We start from the raw sequence: 25,882 nt of genomic DNA, 5'->3' as shown, positions 1-25,882 counted from the left end.
TTTTCTATTGTGTTATTGACTGTACTTTTGTTTATCCCACGTGTAACTATGTTTTTTTTTTGTCGGTCTGCTTTGCTATATATATGAGAAATATACAAATAAAATCTTTACTTTATTGACAACACCCAAATGGATACTGTCATTAACGTGGTTCTTCAATAATTACTTATAATTCTTCAAACATATTAAACAGGACATTCAAACGAGCCTTACAATTATAATCCAAAGAAGTGTGAAATGCACTCATAATCAACCTGGAAATAGAGGTTACTCCCCTGAGTTTTACCCCGTTCACATTCAGAATACAATGTGAAAAACTAAAAGCTTTGCTCACCATTTTTGCTCCAGGCAGATATACTACATCCATAACTTGTGGTTTCCTCATTAGCAGATATACTACATCCATTACTATCGGTTTCCTCATTAGCAGGGAGGTGTTTCTGCAATCAAATTGTGTGCGCATCGCCCTCCTGCCGCAATTTTAGCAAACACAGAAAGGGGCCTATATTGGAGACCAAAAGTCATCTGACACACTGCTTATAGTTTCAACAACATGAATAACTTATTTCTAGTCTACAATCATCGATCTTACTACTAAAATATGACTATTCTTGCTCATTTTAAGACAATATTTAAATAATTTTTACATTCATTACAGACATCAATTGTTGTACAACATCATGGCTACGCTGTTGGCATCACCTTTTTACAGTGGATTTCCACTGTTGTGGGCCTTTAATCATCTGACTTTGTTGTTCACACAGGAGAGATACGGGACAGTCGTGGATCCTCAGGGGAGCCTCAACAACCTCATGATGCTGACGAGGCAGAGAAGAGTCTCTCCAGATCAGAACGCCTCAATAAACACCTGCAGAGATCCACAGGGAAGAGAACTCACTGCTGCTCTGACTGTGGGAAGAGATTCACCTCATCAGGCATTAAAATTCATCAAAGGATCCACACAGGGGAGAAACATTATAGCTGTGATCAATGTGGGAAGAGTTTTACTACATTTGACTCTCTGACAGTACACCAGAAAATACACACAGGAGAGAAACCTTATAGCTGTGATCAATGTGGGAAGAGTTTTACTACATTTGACTCTCTGACAGTACATCAGAAAATACACACAGGAAAGAAACCTTATAGCTGTGTTCAATGTGGGATGAGTTTTAAAGCATCTAGCAATCTGACTACACACCAGAGAACACACACAGGAGAGAAACCTTATAGCTGTGATCAATGTGGGAAGAGTTTTACTACATTTGACTCTCTGACAGTACACCAGAAAATACACACAGGAGAGAAACCTTATAGCTGTGTTCAATGTGGGAAGAGTTTTACTGCATCTAGCACTCTGACTACACACCAGAGAACACACACAGGACAGAAACCTTATAGCTGTGATCAATGTGGGAAGAGTTTTACTACATCTAGCTGTCTGACAGTACACCAGAGACTACACACAGGAGAGAAACCTTATAGCTGTGTTCAATGTGGGAAGAGTTTTACTGCATCTGGCAATCTGACTACACACCAGAGAACACACACAGGAGAGAATCCTTATAGCTGTGATCAATGTGGGAAGAGTTTTACTACATCTGGTAATCTGACTATACACCAGAGAACACACTCAGGAGAGAAACTATATATATGTGATGAATGTGGGAAGAGTTTTACTACATCTGGCAATCTGACTACACACCAGAGAACACACACAGGAGAGAAACCTTATAGCTGTGGTCAATGTGGGAAGAGTTTTTGTCAATCTGGTGATCTGACAGTGCACCAGAGAACACACACAGGGGAGAAACCGTATAGCTGTGTTCAATGTGGGAAGAGTTTTACTGCATCTAGCAATCTGACTATACACCAGAGAACACACACATTAGAGAAACCTTATAGCTGTGGTCAATGTGGGAAGAGTTTTTGTCAATCTAGTAGACTGACAGTGCACCAGAGAACACACACAGGGGAGAAACCTTATAGCTGTAATCATTGCGGGAAGAGTTTTGTTACATCTAGCTATCTGACTATACACCAGAGAACACACACAGGAGAGAAACCTTATAGCTGTAATCAATGTGTGAAGAGTTTTGTTACATCTGGGCAGCTGAATGTACACCAGAGAACACACACATAATATAAATCTTATAGCTGTGATCAATGTGGGAAGAGTTTTACTCAGTCAAACAACACCAGAGAACACACACAGGAGAGAAATCTCTTAGCTGTGACCAGAGGTAATCTGATAAAAGATCTCTGACTAAACATCAGAAAATACATTAAGCAGTTGTTTCGTGATATCAATTAATTAATTTAACATTGTAGTAGGAGTATTTTAATGATGTCACAATGTAGAATGTTTTAACATTGTAGTAGGAGTATTTTAATGATGTCACAATGTAGAATGTTTTAACATTGTAGTAGGAGTATTTTAATGATGTCACAATGTAGAACCCTAAATGTTTGTCCCCTGTTCTATTGATTTCAACATGATATGGATATTAGCCTCAGGGGGAAAATCCAGGCTCTGAATTGGAAGAGTACTATTTATGAGATTTAGTAAGGACACATTATTCCCAGATTCCGTGTGGTTTTTGAGCTGTTAGTTTTAACAGGGCGTGCAACCTCATCTCCCTCCTGTTGCACAAATGATTTTAGCATGATATCGATTAGTTTTGACAAACAATGAACAGTGAGGTGGAAAGTTACTGGATATTGCAGGAGTTTCCTCTTGAAATCAGACACGTCCGTGGTAAAGACAACTTGGTTGCTGATTGTCTCAAGGGGGGCAGTCAAAATGTTTTGTGTTTTGCGTTTAGCCAGTGAGTTGCCATGGATCACAATTTATTTTGACTGCACGTTTTTCCGTATTGGAGATGAGTTTTGTTTGGGCTCATGAAGCATTGTAGTTGATAATGTGAAATGGAAATTGTTTTCTGTTGTCCAACAAAAATATAGGATATATTTTTTCTCTTAAGGTGTTACAGTCTTTGGTTTTTCCATTTATGTTTTGAGGTTGGATTTCAGCACGTATAGCTCATTAGCATGTAGGACGCACTGATTGGTGTCACCTCGTTAGTCAGTATGTGTTACACCTGTGCTGGCTTGTCCATCTCGTTAGTGGGAAGGTGTTTCACCTGAGCTGGTCCAGGTTCTATTTAAGAGTGTCTGGCCCAGTGCTCCAGTTGTCTTGATAGATGTGGAGAGTCAACACCTTTAGTTGCTCCACCTTTTTGGTTTGCTTCCTGTCTATAAGTTTGGTGTGGGTTTTTCTTTTGTTTGCCTCTTCTTGGGCAGATTTAGTGGGTCTCATGGTTGGTGTCTTTTAGGTCCAAGTTGTTGTTACTAGTCAACTTTCAGTGGACACCCCATAGTGACTTTCAGAGCCCATCCTAAAAAACAAGCTTATATTTTTGGATTGGATATTTTAATATTTTAATCAATGGCATTTCCTTAGGATGCTCATTAGTCTTTAAGTTGGTATTATTGTTTTTTATCCTCTTATGTTTGTGTACTAAATATTCCTGTTTATTTTCATTGTTTTCTCCTGAGAAGCCATTGTGTTGCATGTCTGAAATGTGCTGTATAAATAAAGCTTGATTTGATTTCAACAAATGAATCCAATGACTGACCAATCAACAGACTGATGGTCCATCTTAGTATGAAAAACAGTATCACTTTTCCAGCCTGCTGAAGGCGTGGTGGAGTGGTAAACACTACCCCCGGCTCTAACAGGGGCTTGAGGTGGTCTCCCACAGCTCTGCTGGTGGAGTGGTAAACACTACCCCCGGCTCTACCAGGGGCTGGAGGTGGTCTCCCACAGCTCTGATGGTGGAGTGGTCATGTTCTGTGGCCTTGCCGTTCCATTTCTTGACTGCCCCTGCAACACAGAAATTAACATATTTAGTCATATTATATAAAACACTCAAAGCAATGGATATGGAGCATCTACAGCCTGTTACACCTGGCACCTAAATGTGACTTCTGTCATCTGATCACTCCAAGCTGCATTAGGTTCAGATCTACCAGGATGGGCCTTTGACATAGTCTGGATGCAGTCAGGCCACTGAATATAAATAAGCAATGTAGAGAGAGTAAATGTAAAGAGATGGGGTGTTTCCAACAGTTATATCTAACTAAATGTTTGTGTTCATAGCTCCAACAGTGCAGTAATATCTAACCAAATACTTGTGTTTCTAGTTCTGACAGTGCAGTAATATCTAACTAAATGTTTGTGTTCATAGCTCCAACAGTGCAGTAATATCTAACCAAATACTTGTGTTTCTAGTTCTGACAGTGCAGTAATATCTAACTAAATGCTTGTGTTCATAGCTCCAACAGTGCTGTAGTATCTAACTTAATGCTTGTGTTCCTAGCTCCAACAGTGCAGTAGTATCTAAATTAATGCTTGTGTTTCTAGCTCCAACAGTGCAGTAAAAGCTAACTTAATGCTTGTGTTCCTAGCTCCAACAGTGCAGTAATATCTAAATAAATGCTTGTGTTTCTAGCTCCAACAGTGCAGTAATATCTAACTCAATGCTTGTGTTCCTAGCTCACAACAAATACCTAATACACACAAATCTAAGTAAAGGAATAAGAATATATAAAAATATAGACGAGTGATGTCAGAGGGGCATAGACTAAGATACAGTAGAATAGGACAGAATACAGTATGTACATATGAGATGAGTAATACATAGACTAAGATACAGTAGAATAGGAGAGAATACAGTATGTACATATGAGATAAGTAATACATAGACTAAGATACAGTAGAATAGGATAGAATACAGTATGTACATATGAGATAAGTAATACATAGACTAAGATACAGTAGAATAGGATAGAATACAGTATATACGTATGAGATGAGTAATACATAGACTAAGATACAGTAGAATAGGATAGAATACAGTATATACATATGAGATGAGTAATACATAGACAGATACAGTAGAATAGGATAGAATACAGTATATACATATGAGATGAGTAATACATAGACTAAGATACAGTAGAATAGGATAGAATACAGTATATACATATGAGATGAGTAATACATAGACTAAGATACAGTAGAATAGGATAGAATACAGTATATACATATGAGATGAGTAATGCCAGATATGTAAACATGCAGGAGATCCACGAAGGAAAGATAGTGATGGTGCTCAGTGACGTTGTTGCAAATGGAGGGTAAAATGGTAAAACGTTTGAGTTCATTTTGTCCATTATTACATCATTACATCAAGTGTTCCAATGGTAAAACGTTTGAGTTCATTCTGTCCATTATTACATCATTACATCAAGTGTTCCAATGGTAAAACGTTTGAGTTCATTTTGTCCGTTATTACATCATTACATCAAGTGTTCCAATGGTAAAACGTTTGAGTTCATTGTGACACGGTCACTTTGCCTACTGTTTATTGCCACGTTGGGATGCAACCTTTGTTTGTTGTCATTTTTTAAACATTTTTTATCATTCCACCCCCGTTTTTTATCATCAAATTTCGATCTTGTCTCATCTCTGTAACTCCCCAATGGGCTCAGGAGGCGAAGGTCGAGTCATGCGTCCTCTGAAACATGACCCGTCAAACCGCGCTTCTTAACACCCGCCCGCTTAACCCGGAAGCCAGCTGCACCAATGTGTAGGAGGAAACACCGGGCGACGCTTGGCCAATTGTGTGCCACCCTATGGAACTCCCGATCACGGCAGGTACAGCCCGGGATCGAACCCGGGTGACGCCTCTAGTGTTGCCTCTAACACTGCCATGCAGTACCTTAGACCGCTGCACCACTCGGGTCTATAGTGACACCTCTAACACTGTGATCTAGTACCATAGACCGCTGCACCACTCTGGTCTATAGTGACGCCTCTAACACTGTGATCTAGTACCATAGACCGCTGCACCACTCTGGTCTATAGTGACGCCTCTAACACTGTGATCTAGTACCATAGACTGCTGCACCCTCGGTCAATAGTGACACCTCTAACACTGTGATACAGTACCTTAGACTGCTGCACCACACGGGTCTATAGTGACACCTCTAACACTGTGATACAGTACCTTAGACCGCTGCACCACTCGGGTCTATAGTGACGCCTCTAACACTGTGATCTTGTACCTTAGACTGCTACACCACTCTGGTCTATAGTGACACCTCTAACACTGTGATCTAGTACCTTAGACCACATTGTAACAGGCTCCTCTTCCTCCTCCTCTTTCACGAGAGCTTCTTTCTCCATCCAGCAGACTTCCTCTTCTTCAGCAAGAACGGGGTTAAGTTTGAGACTGGAGCTATGAGGCATGTACTGAAGTCGCTAAGCGGTATAATTCCAAGCAGTGTCACTTTATCAGCAGCACGTGATCAATGACGTCTGAATAATCATTTCGTCGAACACCTGATTGGTTTGGTATTGGGCTCGTTCGACATTGCAGCCGACAGTGCAGGTGGCTGCTGACTGCTGACTGACTAATTTACAAATCACCTTGCATCATAAATAACTACTCATTATTATTTATAAATCAGTCAGCCAGTCACCGTTTACCCACAACGCAGCGTGTATGTGATGCTCTCGAACACGGCCAGTGGTTTAATATATGACATAATGGCTACGCTGCTACGGTGTGGGACGTCATCTATAAAATGTGGCTGTTCTAAATTCTGTGTCGCTCAAAGCCTTGAGGAATGAACCAATTTTTTTGACACAATTGGCTGGAAAGCGCCAATGATTCAGGAAGCTTTGTTTCCCCATCACTACTTTTCAGCATGTTTTCTGTGAATTAGACTACGGGAGTTTTGTAACTTTTTCTCCGGTAGTTGGTCTCGCTGACCATAACCGTGCTGTTTGGCTACGCTGGTTAGGCTAATAGCTAGATGGCTAAGATAACTGCAAATAGCTAATGCTAGCTGGCTGGCTAAGATAACTGCATATAGCTAACATTCTTTGATATTTGGTTAGAAGGTGTTATGTATTTCCAAAACTGTGGTTTACTTCAATCACTCAAGTCACGAGTGCAAACGATTGGTTTAATTTGAAGTTCTACATTTGAAGATATTTCTGTTGTAGTTTACATCATAGGGAATAGGCTGGTCCTCCATATTACTTCACACCTGACTTTGGCATTCTTCTGAATTCTGATTGGTTTAATGCAATAAGGTGTAACTTTGTAATAACTCCAAAAATAGAACAGCGAGGTTAACTTTGCATTGGGACTTTAAAAATATTTTATTTTATATTTTATAAAAATACAAAACATACAAACAACAACATCACACAAACATTAACTACATCACACCTGCCCAGACCCACTAGAACACGCCTCCATTAACTACATCACACCTGCCCAGACCCACTAGAACACACCTCCATCTCCATTAACTACACCACACCTGACCCACTAGAACACACCTCCATCTCCATTAACTACATCACACCTGCCCAGACCCACTAGAACACACCTCCATCTCCATGAACTACATCACACCTGCCCAGACCCACTAGAACACACCCCCATCTCCATTAACTACATCACACCTGCCCAGACCAACTAGAACACACCTCCATCTCCATGAACTACATCACACCTGACCCACTAGAACACACCTCCATCTCCATTAACTACATCACACCTGCCCAGACCCACTAGAACACACCTCCATCTCCAGTAACTACATCACACCTGCCCAGACCCACTAGAACACACCTCCATCTCCATTAACTACATCACACCTGCCCAGACCCACTAGAACACACCTCCATCTCCATTAACTACATCACACCTGCCCAGACCCACTAGAACACACCCCCATCTCCATTAACTACATCCCACCTGCCCAGACCCACTAGAACACTCCTCCATCTCCATGAACTACATCACACCTGCCCAGACCCACTAGAACACACCTCCATCTCCATTAACTACATCACACCTGCCCAGACCCACTAGAACACACCTCCATCTCCATTAACTACATCACACCTGCCCAGACCCACTAGAACACACCTCCATCTCCATTAACTACATCACACCTGACCCACTAGAACACACCTCCATCTCCATTAACTACATCACACCTGCCCAGACCCACTAGAACACACCTCCATCTCCATTAACTACATCACACCTGCCCAGACCCACTAGAACACACCTCCATCTCCATTAACTACATCACACCTGCCCAGACCCACTAGAACACATCTCCATCTCCATTAACTACATCACACCTGCCCAGACCCACTAGAACACACCTCCATCTCCATTAACTACATCACACCTGCCCAAACCCACTGGAACACACCTCCATGTCCATTAACTACATCACACCTGCCCAGACCCACTAGAACACACCTCCATCTCCATTAACTACATCACACCTGCCCAGACCCACTAGAACACACCTCCATCTCCATTAACTACATCACACCTGCCCAGACCCACTAGAACACACCTCCATCCTATGTAAAAGAGATAGAATAATGCACGATGGTCAATGCTATCCAGGATCCTTGGGACATCCCTACCCTAAACCCTAACCTTAACCCCTACCTTAAACATTTAAATGTCAACTTCAACAGGCTAGGGATGTCCCAAGGATGTATCTCTATCTGAAAATACATGATCTAAGTGATTGATAGTTGGTATTCAGCAGTCATAAAGCTTTATTTACTTTAATGAACTAATAAAATATTGATTTTGTCAGACAGCAGCTCTACACTTTATTGACTGACTGATCCATTCATCCTTCCATCCCTCCTCAGCCTTCCTCTCCTCTGAAGACCCAGTGAGGGTGGAGCTCAGTCAGAGAGCTGTTGAGGGACTGGTTAGGAAGAACACTTCTACAGCCAGAGAGGTGAGAGGTCACACATGGTTTAGATGGAAAATATTTATGTCCCCTTAGCGGTTCATCACGTAAACAAAAGGGAATATGTTCCATCTATGTTATTTACATTAGTGCAAATTGTCCACTGATATTGATGAAATTTCTCAGGCACACAAATTTGTTCTTTGATATTATTAAGGTCTAAAGGTATAAAATGTAATTTTCCCCACTCATTCACCCAATCTCTTTATTTTAAATATTTATAAAATGGAATATTTATATTCAGTGGGCTGACTGCATCCAAACTATGTCAAAGGCCCAGCCTGGTAGATCTGAACCTAATGCAGCTTGGAGTGATCAGATGACATAAGTCACATTTAGGTGCCAGGTGTAACTGAGGCCATAGATGCTCCATATCCAATACTTTGAGTGTTGTATATAATATGACTAAATGTGTTTCTGTGTTACAGGGGCAGTCAAGAAATGAAACAGCAAGGCCACAGAACATGACATAAGCAGAGCTGTGGGAGACCACCTCAAGCCCCTGGTAGAGCCGGGGGTGGTGTTTATAGTGGAAGGTGACTTTATACTTTTTTTTCATACTAAGATATGTTTTGCTTTTGCACATATTTGTTCATTGGTTTTGCCTGAGATGTACCAGAGTCTGTTGATTGGGGGACCAAGAGTCTGTTGATTGTCAGTCATTGGGTTCATTTGTCTTACAATATGTTCAAATCAAGCTTTATTTATACAGCACATTTCAGACACGGATACAACAACGGATTTACAGGAAAAAACTATGAAAATAAACAGAAAAATTTAGTACACAAACAATAATAACTGAAAGACTAATGAGCATTGTAAGGAAATGCCATTGATTAAAATATTAATAGGATGCAATATCCAACCCAAAATATAAGCTTGTTTTTTAGGAGGGGTTCTGAAAGACACTATGGGGGTGTCGACTGAAAGTTGACTGGTAACAACAACTGGGACCTAAAAGACACCAACCATGAGACCCACTAAATCTGCCCAAGAAGAGGCAAACAACAGAAAAACCCACACCAGACTTACAGACAGGAAGCAAACCAAAAAAGTGGAGCAACTAAAGGTGTTGCCTCTCCACATCTATCAAGACAACTGGAGCACTGGGCCAGACACTCTTAAATAGAACCTGGACCAGCTCAGGTGAAACACCTTCCCACTAACGAGATGGACAAGCCAACACAGGTGTAACTCATACTGACTAACGAGGTGACACCAATCAGTGCGCCCTACGTGCTAACGAGCTATACGTGCTAAAGTCCAACCTCAAAACATAAATGTAAAAACCCAAGACTAACTAACACCTTAAGAGTTTGCTCACCAACAACAGAAAACAACTTCCATTTCACATTATAATCAACTACAATGCTTCACCGTCACCAATATAAACATGGTGTCTGTCTACTGGCAAACAACAATAAAAACAATATTTATTTTTTATTATTCCCACAAAGATTTTTCTTTCTATAGCTTCTAGAACTCTCGTCTTCCTAAAACTCACTCGCTTCTAGAACTCCCGTCCCCTTGGAACGAGCCCAAACAAAACTCATCTCCAAATTGGAAAAACGTGCAGTAAAAATAAACTGTGATCCATGGCAATGCACTGGCTAAACGCAAAACACAAAACATTTTGACTGCCCCCCTTGAGACAATCAGCAACCAGGTTGTTCTCACCACGGACATGTCTGATTTCAAGAGGAAACTACTGCAATATCCGTAGTAACTTTCCACCTCACTGCGGAGCTTCTCTCTCTTCTCAGGGTTCACTAGATAGGCATGTTGTTGGATCTGGGCACAGTACCCAATGTCATGCTCTAGTACATTTGGATTGGCACGAGAGAATTAACCCTGATATTCTAAAAACAGGGCAACAATGTCAATATAATTGTACCCAAAAATTGTCAGTTGGTTGCATGAATAAATATCATATAATTAGTAAATGTTACATGAAATGTAAATATGAAATATTTGATTGCATAGTCGGATTTTCAATTACATTTTGCTAGGTGGGATAGCCCAATGTCAAAACACAGTTTGTTTTGTGACAAATCAATAACCAATATGCAGAAACAGTTTGGGATCAATTGAAAACCTAACATGTGGTATATACACAAACATCTCTCACAATAATTGTATTTTTTAATAAATTGAAAACCTAAATGTAAAATGTGCTATATACACAAACATCTGCCACAATAATCATATTACTTATATAAACAAGCTCCTTATAAACTGCACACGCACCAAAAACGCTGTTGTTTTGACAAGTAGCAATAAATCACTGATATCGATTAGGGGGGAAATTAGGTTGTACGTGCTGTTGAAACTAACACAACAACAAAAAAAACATGGAAATTGGAGATATCTTTAACCTCACTGATAAGAGGACAACCTGCAGAAGACAGTCAGCTACATTCTGTCATCACTCAACGATATCATGTTAAAATCAATTGTGCCGAGAAGAGGGAGATGAGGTTGCACGTCCTGTTAAAACTAACAGCTCAAAAATCACACGGAATCTGGGAGTAATGTGTACATCCCTGGTTAGAGGACAACTTGTAGAAAACAGCTAGCTACACTTTGAAGTGTTGCATTTTGATTCAAGTGGGTCACCAACATGGTAAGTGTAACAAAACTCTTTTTGTGTTAGTCACTTTTTTTTTTAAATCACATAAATAGTATTCTTCCATTTCAGAGCCTTGATTTTCCCCCTGAGGCTAATATCCATATCATGTTGAAATCAATAGAACAGGGACAAACGTTTAGGGTTCTACATTGTGACATCATTAAAATACTCATACTTCAATGTTAAAACATTCTACATTGTGACATCATTTCATTGATATCACGAAATAACTCCTTTGATCAGAGATCTTTGTCTCTTGTCAGCTATAAGGTTTCTCTCCTGTGTGTATTCTCTGGTGTAATGTCAGCTGGCCAGATCGACCAAAATTCTTCCCACATTGACCACAGCTATACGGTTTCTCTCCTGTGTGTATTCTCTGGTGTAGAGTCAGATTGCTAGATGTAGTAAAACTCTTCCCACATTGACGACAGCTGTAAGGTTTCTCTCCTGTGTGTATTCTCTGGTGTAGAGTCAGATTGCTAGATGTAGTAAAACTCTTCCCACATTGACCACAGCTGTAAGGTTTCTCTCCTGTGTGTATTCTCTGGTGTAATGTCAGCTGGCCAGATCGACCAAAACTCTTCCCACATTGACCACAGCTATACGGATTCTCTCCTGTGTGTATTCTCTGGTGTAGAGTCAGATTGCTAGATGTAGTAAAACTCTTCCCACATTGACCACAGCTGTAAGGTTTCTCTCCTGTGTGTGTTCTCTGGTGCACTTTTAGATGACTAGATTGAAAAAAACTCTTCCCACATTGACCACAGCTGTAAGGTTTCTCTCCTGTGTGTATTCTCTGGTGTAGAGTCAGATGGCCAGATGTAGTACATCTCTTCCCACATTGACCACAGCTGTAAGGTTTCTCTCCTGTGTGTGTTCTCTGGTGTATAGTCAGAGTGCTAGATGCACCAAAACTCTTCCCACATTGACCACAGCTATACGGTTTCTCTCCTGTGTGTGTTCTCTGGTGTAGAGTCAGATTGCTAGATATTGTAAAACTCTTCCCACATTGACCACAGCTGTAAGGTTTCTCTCCTGTGTGTGTTCTCTGGTGTAGAGTCAGAGTGCGAGATGCACCAAAACTCTTCCCACATTGACCACAGCTGTAAGGTTTCTCTCCTGTGTGTGTTCTCTGGTGTAGAGTCAGAGTGCTAGATGCACCAAAACTCTTCCCACATTGACCACAGCTGTAAGGTTTCTCTCCTGTGTGTGTTCTCTGGTGTAATGTAACCTGGCCATATGTAGTAAAACTCTTCCCACATTGACCACAGCTGTAAGGTTTCTCTCCTGTGTGTGTTCTCTGGTGTAGAGTCAGATTGCTAGATGTAGTAAAACTCTTCCCACATTGACCACAGCTGTAAGGTTTCTCTCCTGTGTGTGTTCTCTGGTGTCGAGTCAGATGGCTAGATGTAGTAAAACTCTTCCCACATTGACCACAGCTATAAGGTTTCTCTCCTGTGTGTGTTCTCTGGTGCACTTTTAGATCACTAGATTGAAAAAAACTCTTCCCACATTGACCACAGCTGTAAGGTTTCTCTCCTGTGTGTATTCTCTGGTGTAGAGTCAGATGGACAGATGTAGTACATCTCTTCCCACATTGACCACAGCTATAAGGTTTCTCTCCTGTGTGTGTTCTCTGATGAATTTTAATGCCTGATGAGGTGAATCTCTTCCCACAGTCAGAGCAGCAGTGAGTTCTCTTCCCTGTGGATCTCTGCTGGTGTTTCTTGAAGTGTTCTGATCTGGAGAGACTCTTCTCTGCCTCTTCAGCATCATGAGGTTGTTGAGGCTCCCCAGAGGATCCACGATAGTCCCTTATCTCTCCTGTGTGAACAACAAAGTCAGACAGATGATTAAAGGCCCACAACAGCGGTAATCCACTGTAAAAGGTGATGTCAACAGCGTAGCCATGATGTTGTACAACAATTGATGTCTGTAATGAATGTTAAAATTATTCGACAATTGTCTTAACCTCTCTGGGGTAGGTGGGACGCAATCGTCCCACCTGGCCAATAGCCAGGGAAAATACAGAGCTCCATATTCAAATAAAATGATATAAAGATCAAACTTTCATTAAATCACACATTTAAGATACCAAATTAAAGCTACACTCGTTGTGAATCCAGCCAACATGTCAGATTTCAAAAAGGCTTTTCGGTGAAAGCATAAGATGCTATTATCTGTTTACAACAGTAAACAAAGAGAGTAGCATATTTCAACACTGCAGGCACGACACAAAACGCAGAAATAAAAATATAATTCATGCCTTACCTTTGACGAAATTCTTTTGTTGGCACTCCAATATGTCCCACAAACATTACAAATGGTCCTTTTGTTCGATTAATTCCGTCGATATATATCCAAAATGTCAATTTATTTGGCACGTTTCATCCAGAAAAACACAGCTTCCAACTTGCGCAACGTTACTACAAAATATATCAAAAGTTACAAGGAAACTTTACCAAAACATTTCAAACTACTTTTGTAATACAACGTTAGGTATTTTTAAACATTAATAAATTGATCAAATTGAAGACGGGATGATCTGTGTTCAATACAAAAAGAAAACAAACTGACGCAACTTTTTTGGTAATGTGCCTCTCTCAAACAATTTACTTCAAGTGACCCTCCTTTACTATGGCCGTACTTCTTCATTACACAAAGGAATAACCTCAACCAATTTCGAAAGACTGGTGACATCCAGTGGAAGTGGTAGGAACTACAAACAAGTCCCTTAGAAATCTGGTTTCCCAATGAAACTCATTGAAAAGACAGTGACCTCAAAAAAATAAAAAATATGAATGGTTTGTCCTCAGGGTTTCTTCTGTTATGCTCACAGACATGATTCAAACAGTTTTAGAAACTTCAGAGTGTTTTCTATCCAAATCTAATAATACTAATAATATGCATATTTTATATTCTGGGGATGAGTAGAAGGAAGTTGAAATTGGGCACGCTATTTATCCAAAAGTGAAAATGCTGCCCCCGAAGAAGTTATAGGCCCTTTTCTGCGTTTGCTGAAATTGTGGCAATGCACAAACAATCTGGTTGTAGAAACTCCTCCCTGCTAATGAGGAAACCACTAGTTATGGATGTAGTATATCTGCTAATGAGGAAACCACTAGTTATGGATGTAGTATATCTGGTAATGAGGAAACCACTAGTTATGGATGTAGTATATCTGGTAATGAGGAAACCACTAGTTATGGATGTAGTATATCTGGTAATGAGGAAACCACTAGTTATGGATGTAGTATATCTGCTAATGAGGAAACCACTAGTTATGGACGTAGTGTACCTGCTAATGAGGAAACCACTAGTTATGGATGTAGTATATCTGGTAATGAGGAAACCTCTAGTTATGGATGTAGTATATCTGCTAATGAGGAAACCACTAGTTATGGATGTAGTATATCTGGTAATGAGGAAACCACTAGTTATGGATGTAGTATATCTGCCTGGAGCAAAAATGGTGAGCAAAGATTTTAGTTTTTCACAATGTATTCTGAATGTGAATGGGGGAAAACTCAGGGGAGTAACCTCCATTTCCAGGTTGAATATGAGTGCATTTCACACTACTTTGGATTATAATTATAAGGCTCGTTTGAATGTCCTGCTTAATATAATGTTTGTGTCATCGCAAATCAACCGCTGTATTTAAAAAACACTTCAACCAGTAAAATGCTCTTTGTCTTTTCCATCAACCTGACAATGAGGGTTTGTACACGGTTTGCCAAATTGGCCCATAACTTCACCTAACAACAAATATACCTGTAATGAACGAAGAAGCACTTTGGTTGTTGTTGCATGACATACATAGTGTACTGTAGGACCCATAACAACAACATAGACCTACTGTAGGACCCAAAACTTCACCTAACAACAACATAGACCTACTGTAGGACCCATAACAATAACATAGACCTACTGTAGGACCCATAACTTCACCTAACAACAACATAGACCTACTGTAGGACCCAGAACTTCACCTAACAATAACATAGACCTACTGTAGAACCCATAACTTCACCTAACAACAACATAGACCTACTGTAGGACCCATAACTTCACCTAACAATAACATAGACCTACTGTAGGACCCAAAACAATAACAGACCTACTGTAGGACCCATAACTTCACCTAACAATAACATAGACCTACTGTAGGACCCATAACAATAACATAGACCTACTGTAGGACCCATAACTTCACCTAACAACAAATAAAGGAAAATAGCTCTGTGTGTTGTACAATAGCCTATCCATCAAGGAACAGTTCTCTACACATTATGAGCAAAAGTATCTGTGTCCAAACAGACTAACGAGACCCTAGAGTAAATCAAGCAAACAATAACATTACAAACATCAATTTGTTAGGGATGTTGGATCCAACGTGGAGCACGGCATAACTGTCTTTACCAGAGTAATGAATGAAGAAGCACTTTGGTTGTTGTTGCATGTTGTGATGTTTGTCATGTGACTGTCATTCAGAAAATTATTTCCTGGATCAGCTGATGATAGTTGAACATGTGACTGTAACTAAACAGCTACAGTATTAAGAATGATGTGTAATTATTGAAGAACCGCGTTAATGACAGTATCCACTTGGGTGTTGTCAATAAAGTTATGTTTATTATTATTTTATTTTTTTATTTAACATAATGATATGTTATATATAATGAACATAAAGATAGTTTAACCAGGTAGGTCAGTTGAGAACAAGTTCTCATTTACAACTGCAACCTGGCCAAGATAAAGCAAAGCAAAAACAACGCATCGTTACACGTGGGATAAACAAAAGTACAGTCAATAACACAATAGAAAAATCTATATACAGTGTGATGGAGTAAGGAGGTAAGGCAATAAATAGGCCATAGTAGCGAAGTAATTACAATTTAACAAATTAACACTGGAGTGATAGATGTGCAGATGATGATGTGCAAGTAGAAATACTAGTGTGCAAAAGAGCAAAAAAAGTAAAAAACATGGGGACGAGGTAGGCAGTTGTATGAGCTGTTTACAGATGGGCTGTGTACAGCTGCAGCGATCGGTAAGCTGCTCAGATAGCTGATGCTTAAAGTTAATGAGGGAGATAAGTCTCCAACTTCAGCGATTTTTGCAATTCTTTCCAGTCATTGGCAGCAGAGAACTCGAAGGAAAGGCGGCCAAAGGAGGTGTTGGCTTTGGGGATGAACTGTGAGATATACGTGCTGGAGCGCGTGCTACGGGTGGGTGTTGCTATGGTGACCAGTGAACTGAGATAAGGCGGAGCTTTACCTAGCAAAGACTTATAGATGACCTGGAGCCAATTGTTTTGGCGTCGAATATTTAGCGAGGGTCAGCCAACAAGAGCGTACAGGTCGCAGTGGTGGGTGGTATATGGGGCTTTAGTGACAAATCGGATGGCACTGTGATAGACTGAATCCAATTTGCTGAGTAGAGTGTTGGAGGCTATTTTGTAAATGACATCGCCGATCCGTTTTACGAGGGTGTTTTGCAGCGTGAAGGAGGCTTTGTTGCGAAATAGGAAGCCAATTCTAGATAACAATTTGGATTGGAGATGCTTACTGTGAGTCTGGAAGGAGAGTTTACAGTCTAACCAGACACCTAGGTATTTGTAGTTGTCCACATATTCTAAGTCAGAACTGTCCAGAGTAGTGATGCTTGTCGGGTGGCCGGGTGCGGGCAGCGATCGGTTGAAGAGCATGCATTTAGTTTTACTTGCTTTTAAGAGCAGTTGGAGGCCACAGAAGGAGTGTTGTATGGCATCTCGTCTGGAGGTTTGTTAGTTTGTTAGTTGGTGAACCAGGCGAGTCTCCGATTTGACTGAATTCTGTCAGAGAAGTAGTTGGTGAACCAGGCGAAACAGTCTTTTGAGAAACCAAGGCGGTTGAGCCTGCCGATAAGAATACGGTGATTAACAGAGTCGAAAGCCTTGGCCAGGTCGATGAAGACGGCTGCACAGTACTGTCTTTATCGATGGCGGTTAATGATATCGTTTAGGACCTTGAGCGTGGCTGAGGTGCACCCATGACCAGCTCTGAAACCAGATTGCATAGCGGAGAAGGTACGGTGGGATTCGAAATGGTTGGTAATCTGTTTGTTAACTTGGCTTTCGAAGACCTTAGAAAGGCAGGGCAGGATGGATATAGATCTGCAACAGTTTGGGTCTAGAGTGTCTCCCCCTTTGAAGAGGGGGATGACCGCGGCAGCTTTCCAATCTTTGGGAATCTCAGATGATACGAAAGAGAGGTTGAACAGACTAGTAATAGGGGTTGCAACAATTTTGGCAGATAATTTTAGAAAGAGAAGGTCCAGACTGTCTAGCCCGGCTGATTTGTAGGGGTCCAGATGTTGCAGCTCTTTCTGAACATTAGCTATCTGGATTTGGGTAAAGGAGAAATGGTGGGGGCTTTGGCGGGTTGCTGTTGAGGGTGCCTGGCAAAGCATGCCAAGGCGTAGAAAAATGCTTATTGAAATTCTCGATTATCGTGGAGTTATCGGTGGTGACAGTGTTTCCTAGCCTCAGTGCAGTGGGCAGCTGGGATGAGGTGCTCTTGTTCTCCATGGACTTTACAGTGTCCCAAAACTTTTTGGAGTTAGAGCTACAGGATGCAAATTTCTGTTTGAAAAAGCTAGCCTTTGCTTTCTTAACTGACTGTGTGTATTGGTTCCTGACTTATCTGAAAAGTTGCATATCGCAGGAACTATTCGATGCTCGTGCAGTACGCCACAGGATGTTTTTGTGCTGGTCGAGGGCAGTCAGGTCTGGAGTGAACCAAGGGCAATATCTGTTCTTAGTTACACATTTTTTGAAAGGGGCATGCTTATTTAAGGTGGTGAGGAAATTACTTTTAAAGAACAACCAGGCATCCTCTACTGATGGGATGAGGTCAAAATCCTTCCAAGATACCCGGGCCAGGTCGATTAGAAAGGCCTGCTTGCAGAAGTGTTTGAGGGAGCGTTTGACAGTGATGAGGGGTGGTCGTTTGACCGCGGACCCATAACGGATGCAGGCAATGAGGCAGTGATCGCTGAGATCCTGATTGAAAACAGCAGAGGTGTATTTGGAGGGCAAGTTGGTCAGAATAATATCTATGAGGATGCCCATGTTTACGGATTTAGGGTTGTACCTGGTGGGTTCCTTGATAATTTGTGTGAGATTGAGGGCATCTAGCTTGGATTGTAGGACGGCCGGGGTGTTAAGCATATCCCAGTTTAGGTCACCTAATAGAACGGACTCTGAAGATAGATGGAGGGGGCAATCAATTCACATATGGTGTCCAGGGCACAGCTGGGAGCCGAGGGGGGTCTATAACAGGTGGAAACAGTGAGAGACTATTTCTGGAAAGATTCATTTTTAAAATTAGAAGCTCGAACTGTTTGGGCATGGACTGGAAAGTATGATACAACTTTGCAGGCCATCTCTGCAGTAGATTGCAACTCTCTTTTTGACAGTTCTATCTTGACGGAAAATGTTGTAGTTGGGTATTGAGATTTCAGAATTTTTGGTGGCCTTCCTAAGCCAGGATTCAGACACGGCAAGGACATTAAAGTTGGCAGGGTGTGCTAAAGCAGTGAGTAAAACAAACTTAGGGAGGAGGCTTCTGATGTCAACATGCATGAAACCAAGGCTTTTTCGAATATTGAAGTCAACAAATGAGAGTGCCTGGGGACACACAGGGCCTGAGTTAACCTCTACATCACCCGAGGAACAGAGGAGTAGAATGAGGGTACGGCTAAAGGCTATCAGAACTGTTCGTCTAGTGCGTTGTGAACAGAGAATAAAAGGAGCAGATTTCTGGGCGTGGTAGGATAGATTCAAGGCATAATGTACAGATAGGGGTATGGTAGGGTGCGAGTACAGTGGAGGTAAACCTAGGCATTGAGTGACGATAAGAGAGGTTGCATCTCTGAAGTTATGCTAGGCGAGGTCACTGCAAGTGTGGGAGGTGGGACAAAAGAGCTCTCTGAAGCATGTTGAGTGGGACTAGGGGCTCCACAGTAAAATAAAACAATGATAACTAAACAACAGTATACATAAGGCATATTGACATTAGAGAGACATAAAGTGAGACATAAAGCAATCACAGGTGTTGATTGGGAGAGCTAGCTAAGACAACAACGGGTAAGACAACAGTTAATCAGCTAAGACAACAACACGTAAAATGGCAATGAATGGGCAGAGGGGGTCAGTTAACTACACACTGGGCCTGAGTTCGAGGCTGGGGCCGACAGATAGACAAAATAAACAAAATGGAGAACCGTGACTAATGAACAGCTATGTAGCCAAGTGATCATAAGGTCCAGTGAACAGCAATATATGAACCAGGGAAGCCGTTAGGTAGTCGTTACTATGCTAGCCGGGAGCCGCGCCTGGCTCGAGGCTAACTGGTGCTAGCTTCGGGACAAGGGCGTCACCGACGTCTGGCAAAGGACGGTTGAGGGCACATCGGACGGAATTGCGTCGGCAGACCAGTTGTGATGGATCGGCGGGGTCTATGTCGACAAAGGGTCCAGGCCAATTGGCAAAAGAGGTATTGTAGCTGGAGTTATTTGTTTGCTAGTCGAGAGATGCACCTGGCTCGAGGCTAACTGGTGCTAGCTTCGGGACAAGGGCGTTAGCCACTATAGCCAATCTGGTGCAAAGGTCCAGAGCTTACGGCAGGAATCCGGTGATGTAGTGGCTTCTAATCGTGTTAGTGAAGAGTCTGGGAGACATCAGCTGTGTAGCCGAGTGATCATAGGGTCCACTGAGCAGGCCGGGAGATGGGCCTGGCTCAAGGCTAGCGTCGAGGCTGGGCCACTCGGTAGCAGCTAGCTAGCTGTGATTATCCGGTGTAATGGTCCAGAGTTTACGGCAGGAATACGGTGATGTAGTGGAGAAAAACAGTCCGATATGCTCAGGGTTGATATCGCGCTGTGCAGACTGGCAGGTGTTATCCAGGCTAAAAGAGGCTGGTGTCTCAGCTAAAAAGGTAAAGGCCTTTAGCAGTGGCTAACAATGACTAAATAGCTAGTAGCTAATTAGCTGGTTAGCTTCTGATGGCTAGCTACTGATGGAGGTTCTAGCTATAAGGTCTAAAAAAAAAGAAATAGCAGATTCGTATCATAATGGGTGAGGCGGGTTGCCGGAAGGTATATTTAATTTAAAAAAGATTTAAATATATTGCAATATATACAAAAAAAGCGAAAAAAACAAACCATTTACAACAAACACGTCTTAATGCTACGCCATCTGATTACAAGATGACTCTCAGTTAAAAACCATTGGATTTAGCAAACTCTGAAATTATTTAGTGTTTCTGTGCCCATGAAAACTGTTTTCCAGCGTAACACAAGGAGCCACTAAAGGATACGTAGTTCGAGTGCATTTCAGAATACAAAAAAATTGTCCGACAGCAAGATCCAATATTTAAGTTGAAGTTCATCATATGACAAGCGTAACGTTATGACTATAACTACTGTTCCCTGAAGGAGGGAAACTAGTTACAACATACTATTAAATTCACGCCTCGCTGGAAGCTCCGCCTTCCACTGTTGATGAGTGTGAGGCTCGGATTTATTCCTTAAATTTAACACCACTCTTCACCGACCCAGGAAGGGGTGTGGCCAAACAGGTGTTGCCCCTCGTTTCCCTTCTTCAGGGAAAACTAGGTATAGTGTTAGGTTCTAATTTTTCAGAATAAATAACTCACGGACACTAGAGAAGTTTAACCAAGTTTAATTCTTCCCAAAGGGTCGTTACAGCCGTAGTTCAGACAAAAACATGTTCTCACCATCACAAGTATATACACCCCACTTTGGACACTCCCCCTACTCTCCAATCATTACATCTTCTGGTATACCCACATTTACATTTAAGTCATTTAGCAGACGCTCTTATCCAGAGCGACTTACAAATTGGAAAGTTCATACATATTCATCCTGGTCCCCCCGTGGGGAATGAACCCACAACCCTGGCGTTGCAAGCGCCATGCTCTACCAACTGAGCCACACGGGACCACACCCCACTTTTTTAACTACTGTTCCCTGAAGGAGGGAACAGGGGGCTCCCTCCGGTCGGGTTGTGTTGACGACCGGCTCCCTCCGGTCGGGTTGTGTTGACGACCGGCTCCCTCCGGTCGGGTTATGTTGACGAGCGGCTCCCTCCGGTCGGGTTGTGTTGACGACCGGCTCCCTCCGGTCGGGTTGTGTTGACGACCGGCTCCCCCCGGTCGGGTTGTGTTGACGACCGGCTCCCTCCGGTCGGGTTGTGTTGACGACCGGCTCCCTCCGGTCGGGTTATGTTGACGACCGGCTCCCTCCGGTCGGGTTGTGTTGACGACCGGCTCCCTCCGGTCGGGTTATGATGACGACCGGCTCCCTCCGGTCGGGTTATGCTGACGACCGGCTCCCTCCGGTCGGGTTATGTTGACGAGCGGCTCCCTCCGGTCGGGTTGTGTTGACGACCGGCTCCCTCCGGTCGGGTTGTGTTGACGACCGGCTCCCTCCGGTCGGGTTGTGTTGACGACCGGCTCCCTCCGGTCGGGTTGTGTTGACGACCGGCTCCCTCCGGTCGGGTTGTGTTGACGAGCGGCTCCCTCCGGTCGGGTTGTGTTGACGAGCGGCTCCCTCTGGTCGGGTTGTGTTGACGACCGGCTCCCTCTGGTCGGGTTGTGTTGACGACCGGCTCCCTAGTTATGGTTATCCCCCTAGTTATGACTTCGAGGCATTTGTGTGTCTTAATTATTTGATCAAACAGAATGCTTAAAGCATCAGACAAATTCAGTACGTATATTTGATTTTATAAAAACACATGGGGCGATTGGTAGAAAGAACAGATGACTCTTGGTTGACCAAGATGTATTTTAGTTGGGGACAGCACTAGAACATGATTTTGGGGCTCCCGAGTGGCGCAGCGGACACTGCATCTCAGTGCTTGAGGCGCCACTACAGACACCCTGGATCAAATCCAGACTGTATCACAACCGGCTGTGATTGGGAGTCCCATAGGGCGGCACACAATTGGCCCAGCATCGTCCGGGGTAGGCAGTCATTGTAAATAAGAATTTGTTCTTACCTGACTTGCCTAGTTAAATAAAGGTTACATTTAAATAAATAAAAAAAGTGTTTCATGATAAAGCATTTTTTACAAATCCGTCAAGGCACCAACTTTGAGAAGGGTTTAAAACAAAGGTTTCAAACCAATTCATGAATGTAATTGCATCTAGGTATGTCTTGCCTTTAATGTAAAGGCATGAAAAAAAAATGGCTGAATATTATACAATGACTTATCAACAGCTCTAATAATAAGCCTCCACAGGAAATCTTCACTGGCAATTCTAGAATATACTATATAGCCTAGAAATCTGGTTAAACTATCATTATGACATCATGGATGAATTCTAGAATATACTATATATCCTAGAAACCTGGTTAAACTATCATTATGACATCATGGATGAATTCTAGAATATACGATATATCCTAGAAACCTGGTTAAACTATCATTATGACATCATGGATGAATTCTAGAATATACTATATATCCTAGAAACCTGGTTAAACTATCATTATGACATCATGGATGAAATCTAGAACATACTATATATCCTAGAAACCTGGTTAAACTATCACTATGACACCATGGATGAATTCTAGAATATACTATATATCCTAGAAACCTGGTTAAACTATCATTATGACCTCATGGATGGCCAGTCCTTGTACTCATAGTGTAGTGAATTCAGGGGGTTGCCCTGAGCTGAACTCAAACCTGGGTCCAGTGACTGTCAAGCCAACACCTTATAACTGTTACACCAAGATGTCTGAACTTCTTGACGAGGTCGCTAGGTAATGAGTTAGGGTTGCTACAATAGCTTTCTCTATGAATTTGAGAGTGGTTACATTTCTCCAGCCCCATCCCTCAGCTGTTTACCAAACCAAGTCTCTTGGCAGCCATTTTGTTGCTGTTTAAATACTAGGTTGTCCCTTTAAAAAGCCACACATCAATCAACCAATCTGCAGTTGAAACAATAACACAGCAGTCATTCCACCACTGTTTTGGTAATAAGATGATGATGGGCCTGGAGACATTTAACTACTCTCAAATTCATAGACAGACCTATGGATGCAAGGACTGACCATCCATGATATCAACATTATAGTTTTAACCATGTTGAGGCTATACAGTGTTGATTTACATTATTTCTAGACATTGGAGTAAAAAAAGCTTATTTTGGGTTCTGATGTGGTACAACAGTTGAACTAAGCTCATGAGGCATGTGTTATATTCTTCAAGAATCAATGACTATAAAATAAATAATTTTAAAGTCAAAATATGGATGTGGTAATTGCAGATTTCCCCTTTAACACCAAACATCAGTTCAACAACTGCAGAGTTTGTACCTCTGTTTTTAAGACAGTACTTACCAGTGGTAATCACGGCCCGGTTTCTCAAAACCATCTTATGGCTAAGTTCATCTTTAGAACCACTGGATGCCTTAAATTGCGTTTGGGAAATCGGGCCCAGATATCCAGTTTCCTCCTCCTCTTCTTCCGATGAGACCGTAAACTCCCCATCCTCCGCTTTCACTTCAAAAACTGAATCCTCCTCATCTTTAACTGGAACACCCTCCTCCTCTTTCACTCTGAACGCCTCTTCTTTCACTGTAACGTCTTCCTCTTCTTCTTTCAGGGTAACAACCTCACCCACTACTTGTTTTTGTATTGTAACATCCTTCTCTTCCTCCTCTTTGATGAGAGCTTCTTTCTCCGTCCAGCAGACCGTCTCTTCTTCAGCAGGAAGAGAGTAATTTAGTGAACTCATGGTCTGAGATGTTAGCTAGCTAGGCTAATGCTAACTTAACCAGCCCGCCATCTGAATAATAACAACAACACCGTAAATATGAAATGAAATAGGATAACTAACCAACTAGACGACAGACAAGGGTTTGAAATACAGTGGCTAATATACACTAAAGCGTCTAAAGAGCTTTATGGGTTCGGCTATTTTGGCTAGCAAGCTACCGAGGTGGCTGAATAACTGTTGCTGCTGCTGAAAGAAGCGTTCCGTCCACTAGATTATACGTCACACTAACAGCATTGCGTTACGTCCACTAGATTATACGTCACACTAACGGCATTGCCTTAAAATCGCACACCGCCATCAGCTGACTGGAGTGGGTAACGCTCAGTCTGAACCTCTGACTGCGATGGAGATGTGCGACTTTAAGACAATGACGCTAGTGTGACGTAAAATATATATTATAATGTTCAGACAAAAAGTTCGTGTAGGAAGCATGAGTTTTTACTCACCTGTGTAACAATACAGTGTGGTTAAAGACTTAGTAACTTAGTTGTGTTCACGATCTGGTTCCCTATAAGCACAACCAGTTATGTTTTTGAATTATCACGTATGTATTAATTTATTTCGGGATTCTGGGTAATCCACAGCAGATTTATGGAGAATTGCTCTGTGGGTGAGTTCAAAATTGAATAGTCCCGGGATAGAAATATATAAAGTTGACATTACATCATAAAATCCACCTTTTAAATCATACATTAGCAATTTATGTTTTAGGAACTACTGTTGTTGGTTTGGCGTCAAATAAACCTCTCTTTATATGTTATTTGCCAAATCTCAGTTTCAATGTGGGTTTTATGCTAAAGTTCCCTCTTTCAAGTTGGTATCTAACTGGAAAATGCATCTTCTTTAGGAGTGCTATTTTTACCCTGTCGACTACTGATCATTCATCCACACTGTGTGTCTCATCAATGCAGGTCATCTTTGACAAATGTATAAAGTATATGTTTTATAAACTCATGAACACCAGCCAGTTTATCAGCCCGGTTCTGTTAGTTTAGGTGTATTATACTTCTTCGCCACCAGAGGGGGACATTTAGTCATTTTCCACGTTAATTTGATATATTTTTATACTAAAATGGATTACAGTTTATTCTGATGTAGTGAATATGAGATACATGTAAACAATTGATTCATTTATTAGAAATAATTAGGAATGGTTAAATCCACTATACGATCACAATGACTTTAATATACATTTCAATTGTTTTTTTGTTAGTATATTATAGGGCAGATTAATGTAGAATTGCTGTGGGAGTGCTATTTATATCCCGTCACTACTGATCATTCATCCAGACTGTGTGTGTCCCATCATTGCAGCTTTGGAAATAAATGAACTATCCATCCATTGCTCCTTCCTGTGTTGACTCACTGACTTGAGAGACCAGGAAGGTCACACTAGCTCGATAGGTTGATATCTAGCTCAAGCGTCACCTCATGCTTTTCATTAACTGTGTGGTTGTGTTATCTAGTGGGAACCCGTTAGCACGGTAGGCTCTGGTGCCTTCTTGCCGTGGGCTCAAAATGACAGA

At 41.7% G+C, this 25,882-nt stretch overlaps 1 protein-coding gene and 1 pseudogene across 2 annotated transcripts in view; one reads left to right on the top strand and one right to left on the bottom strand.

Moving 5' to 3' along the window:
- LOC129839761 (zinc finger protein 883-like) overlaps window positions 1-3,615 on the top strand; it is a 51,518-nt pseudogene extending 47,903 nt beyond the window's left edge.
- The window catches only part of LOC129839882 (zinc finger protein ZFP2-like), a 274,220-nt gene extending 249,632 nt beyond the window's left edge, over window positions 1-24,588 (bottom strand). The window contains exons 1-2 of one of the 2 annotated variants that reach the window (XM_055907582.1): window positions 23,918-24,588; window positions 9,471-13,327 (exon numbers count right to left, since the gene is read on the bottom strand). In XM_055907582.1, coding sequence (XP_055763557.1) covers window positions 11,763-13,327; window positions 23,918-24,314 — 1,962 coding nt within the window. In that variant the 5' untranslated portion in view covers window positions 24,315-24,588 and the 3' untranslated portion in view covers window positions 9,471-11,762. Of the gene's footprint in view, window positions 1-9,470; window positions 13,328-23,917 lie in introns of those variants that run through there. The other variant, XM_055907584.1, reaches the window with a different exon arrangement.
- Window positions 24,589-25,882: the final 1,294 nt, after the last annotated feature.

The sequence above is a fragment of the Salvelinus fontinalis genome, chromosome 40, assembly GCF_029448725.1.
Source record: "Salvelinus fontinalis isolate EN_2023a chromosome 40, ASM2944872v1, whole genome shotgun sequence".
NCBI classification, from domain to species: Eukaryota; Metazoa; Chordata; class Actinopteri; order Salmoniformes; family Salmonidae; genus Salvelinus; species Salvelinus fontinalis.
This window is presented reverse-complemented; position numbering and strand designations above follow the sequence as displayed.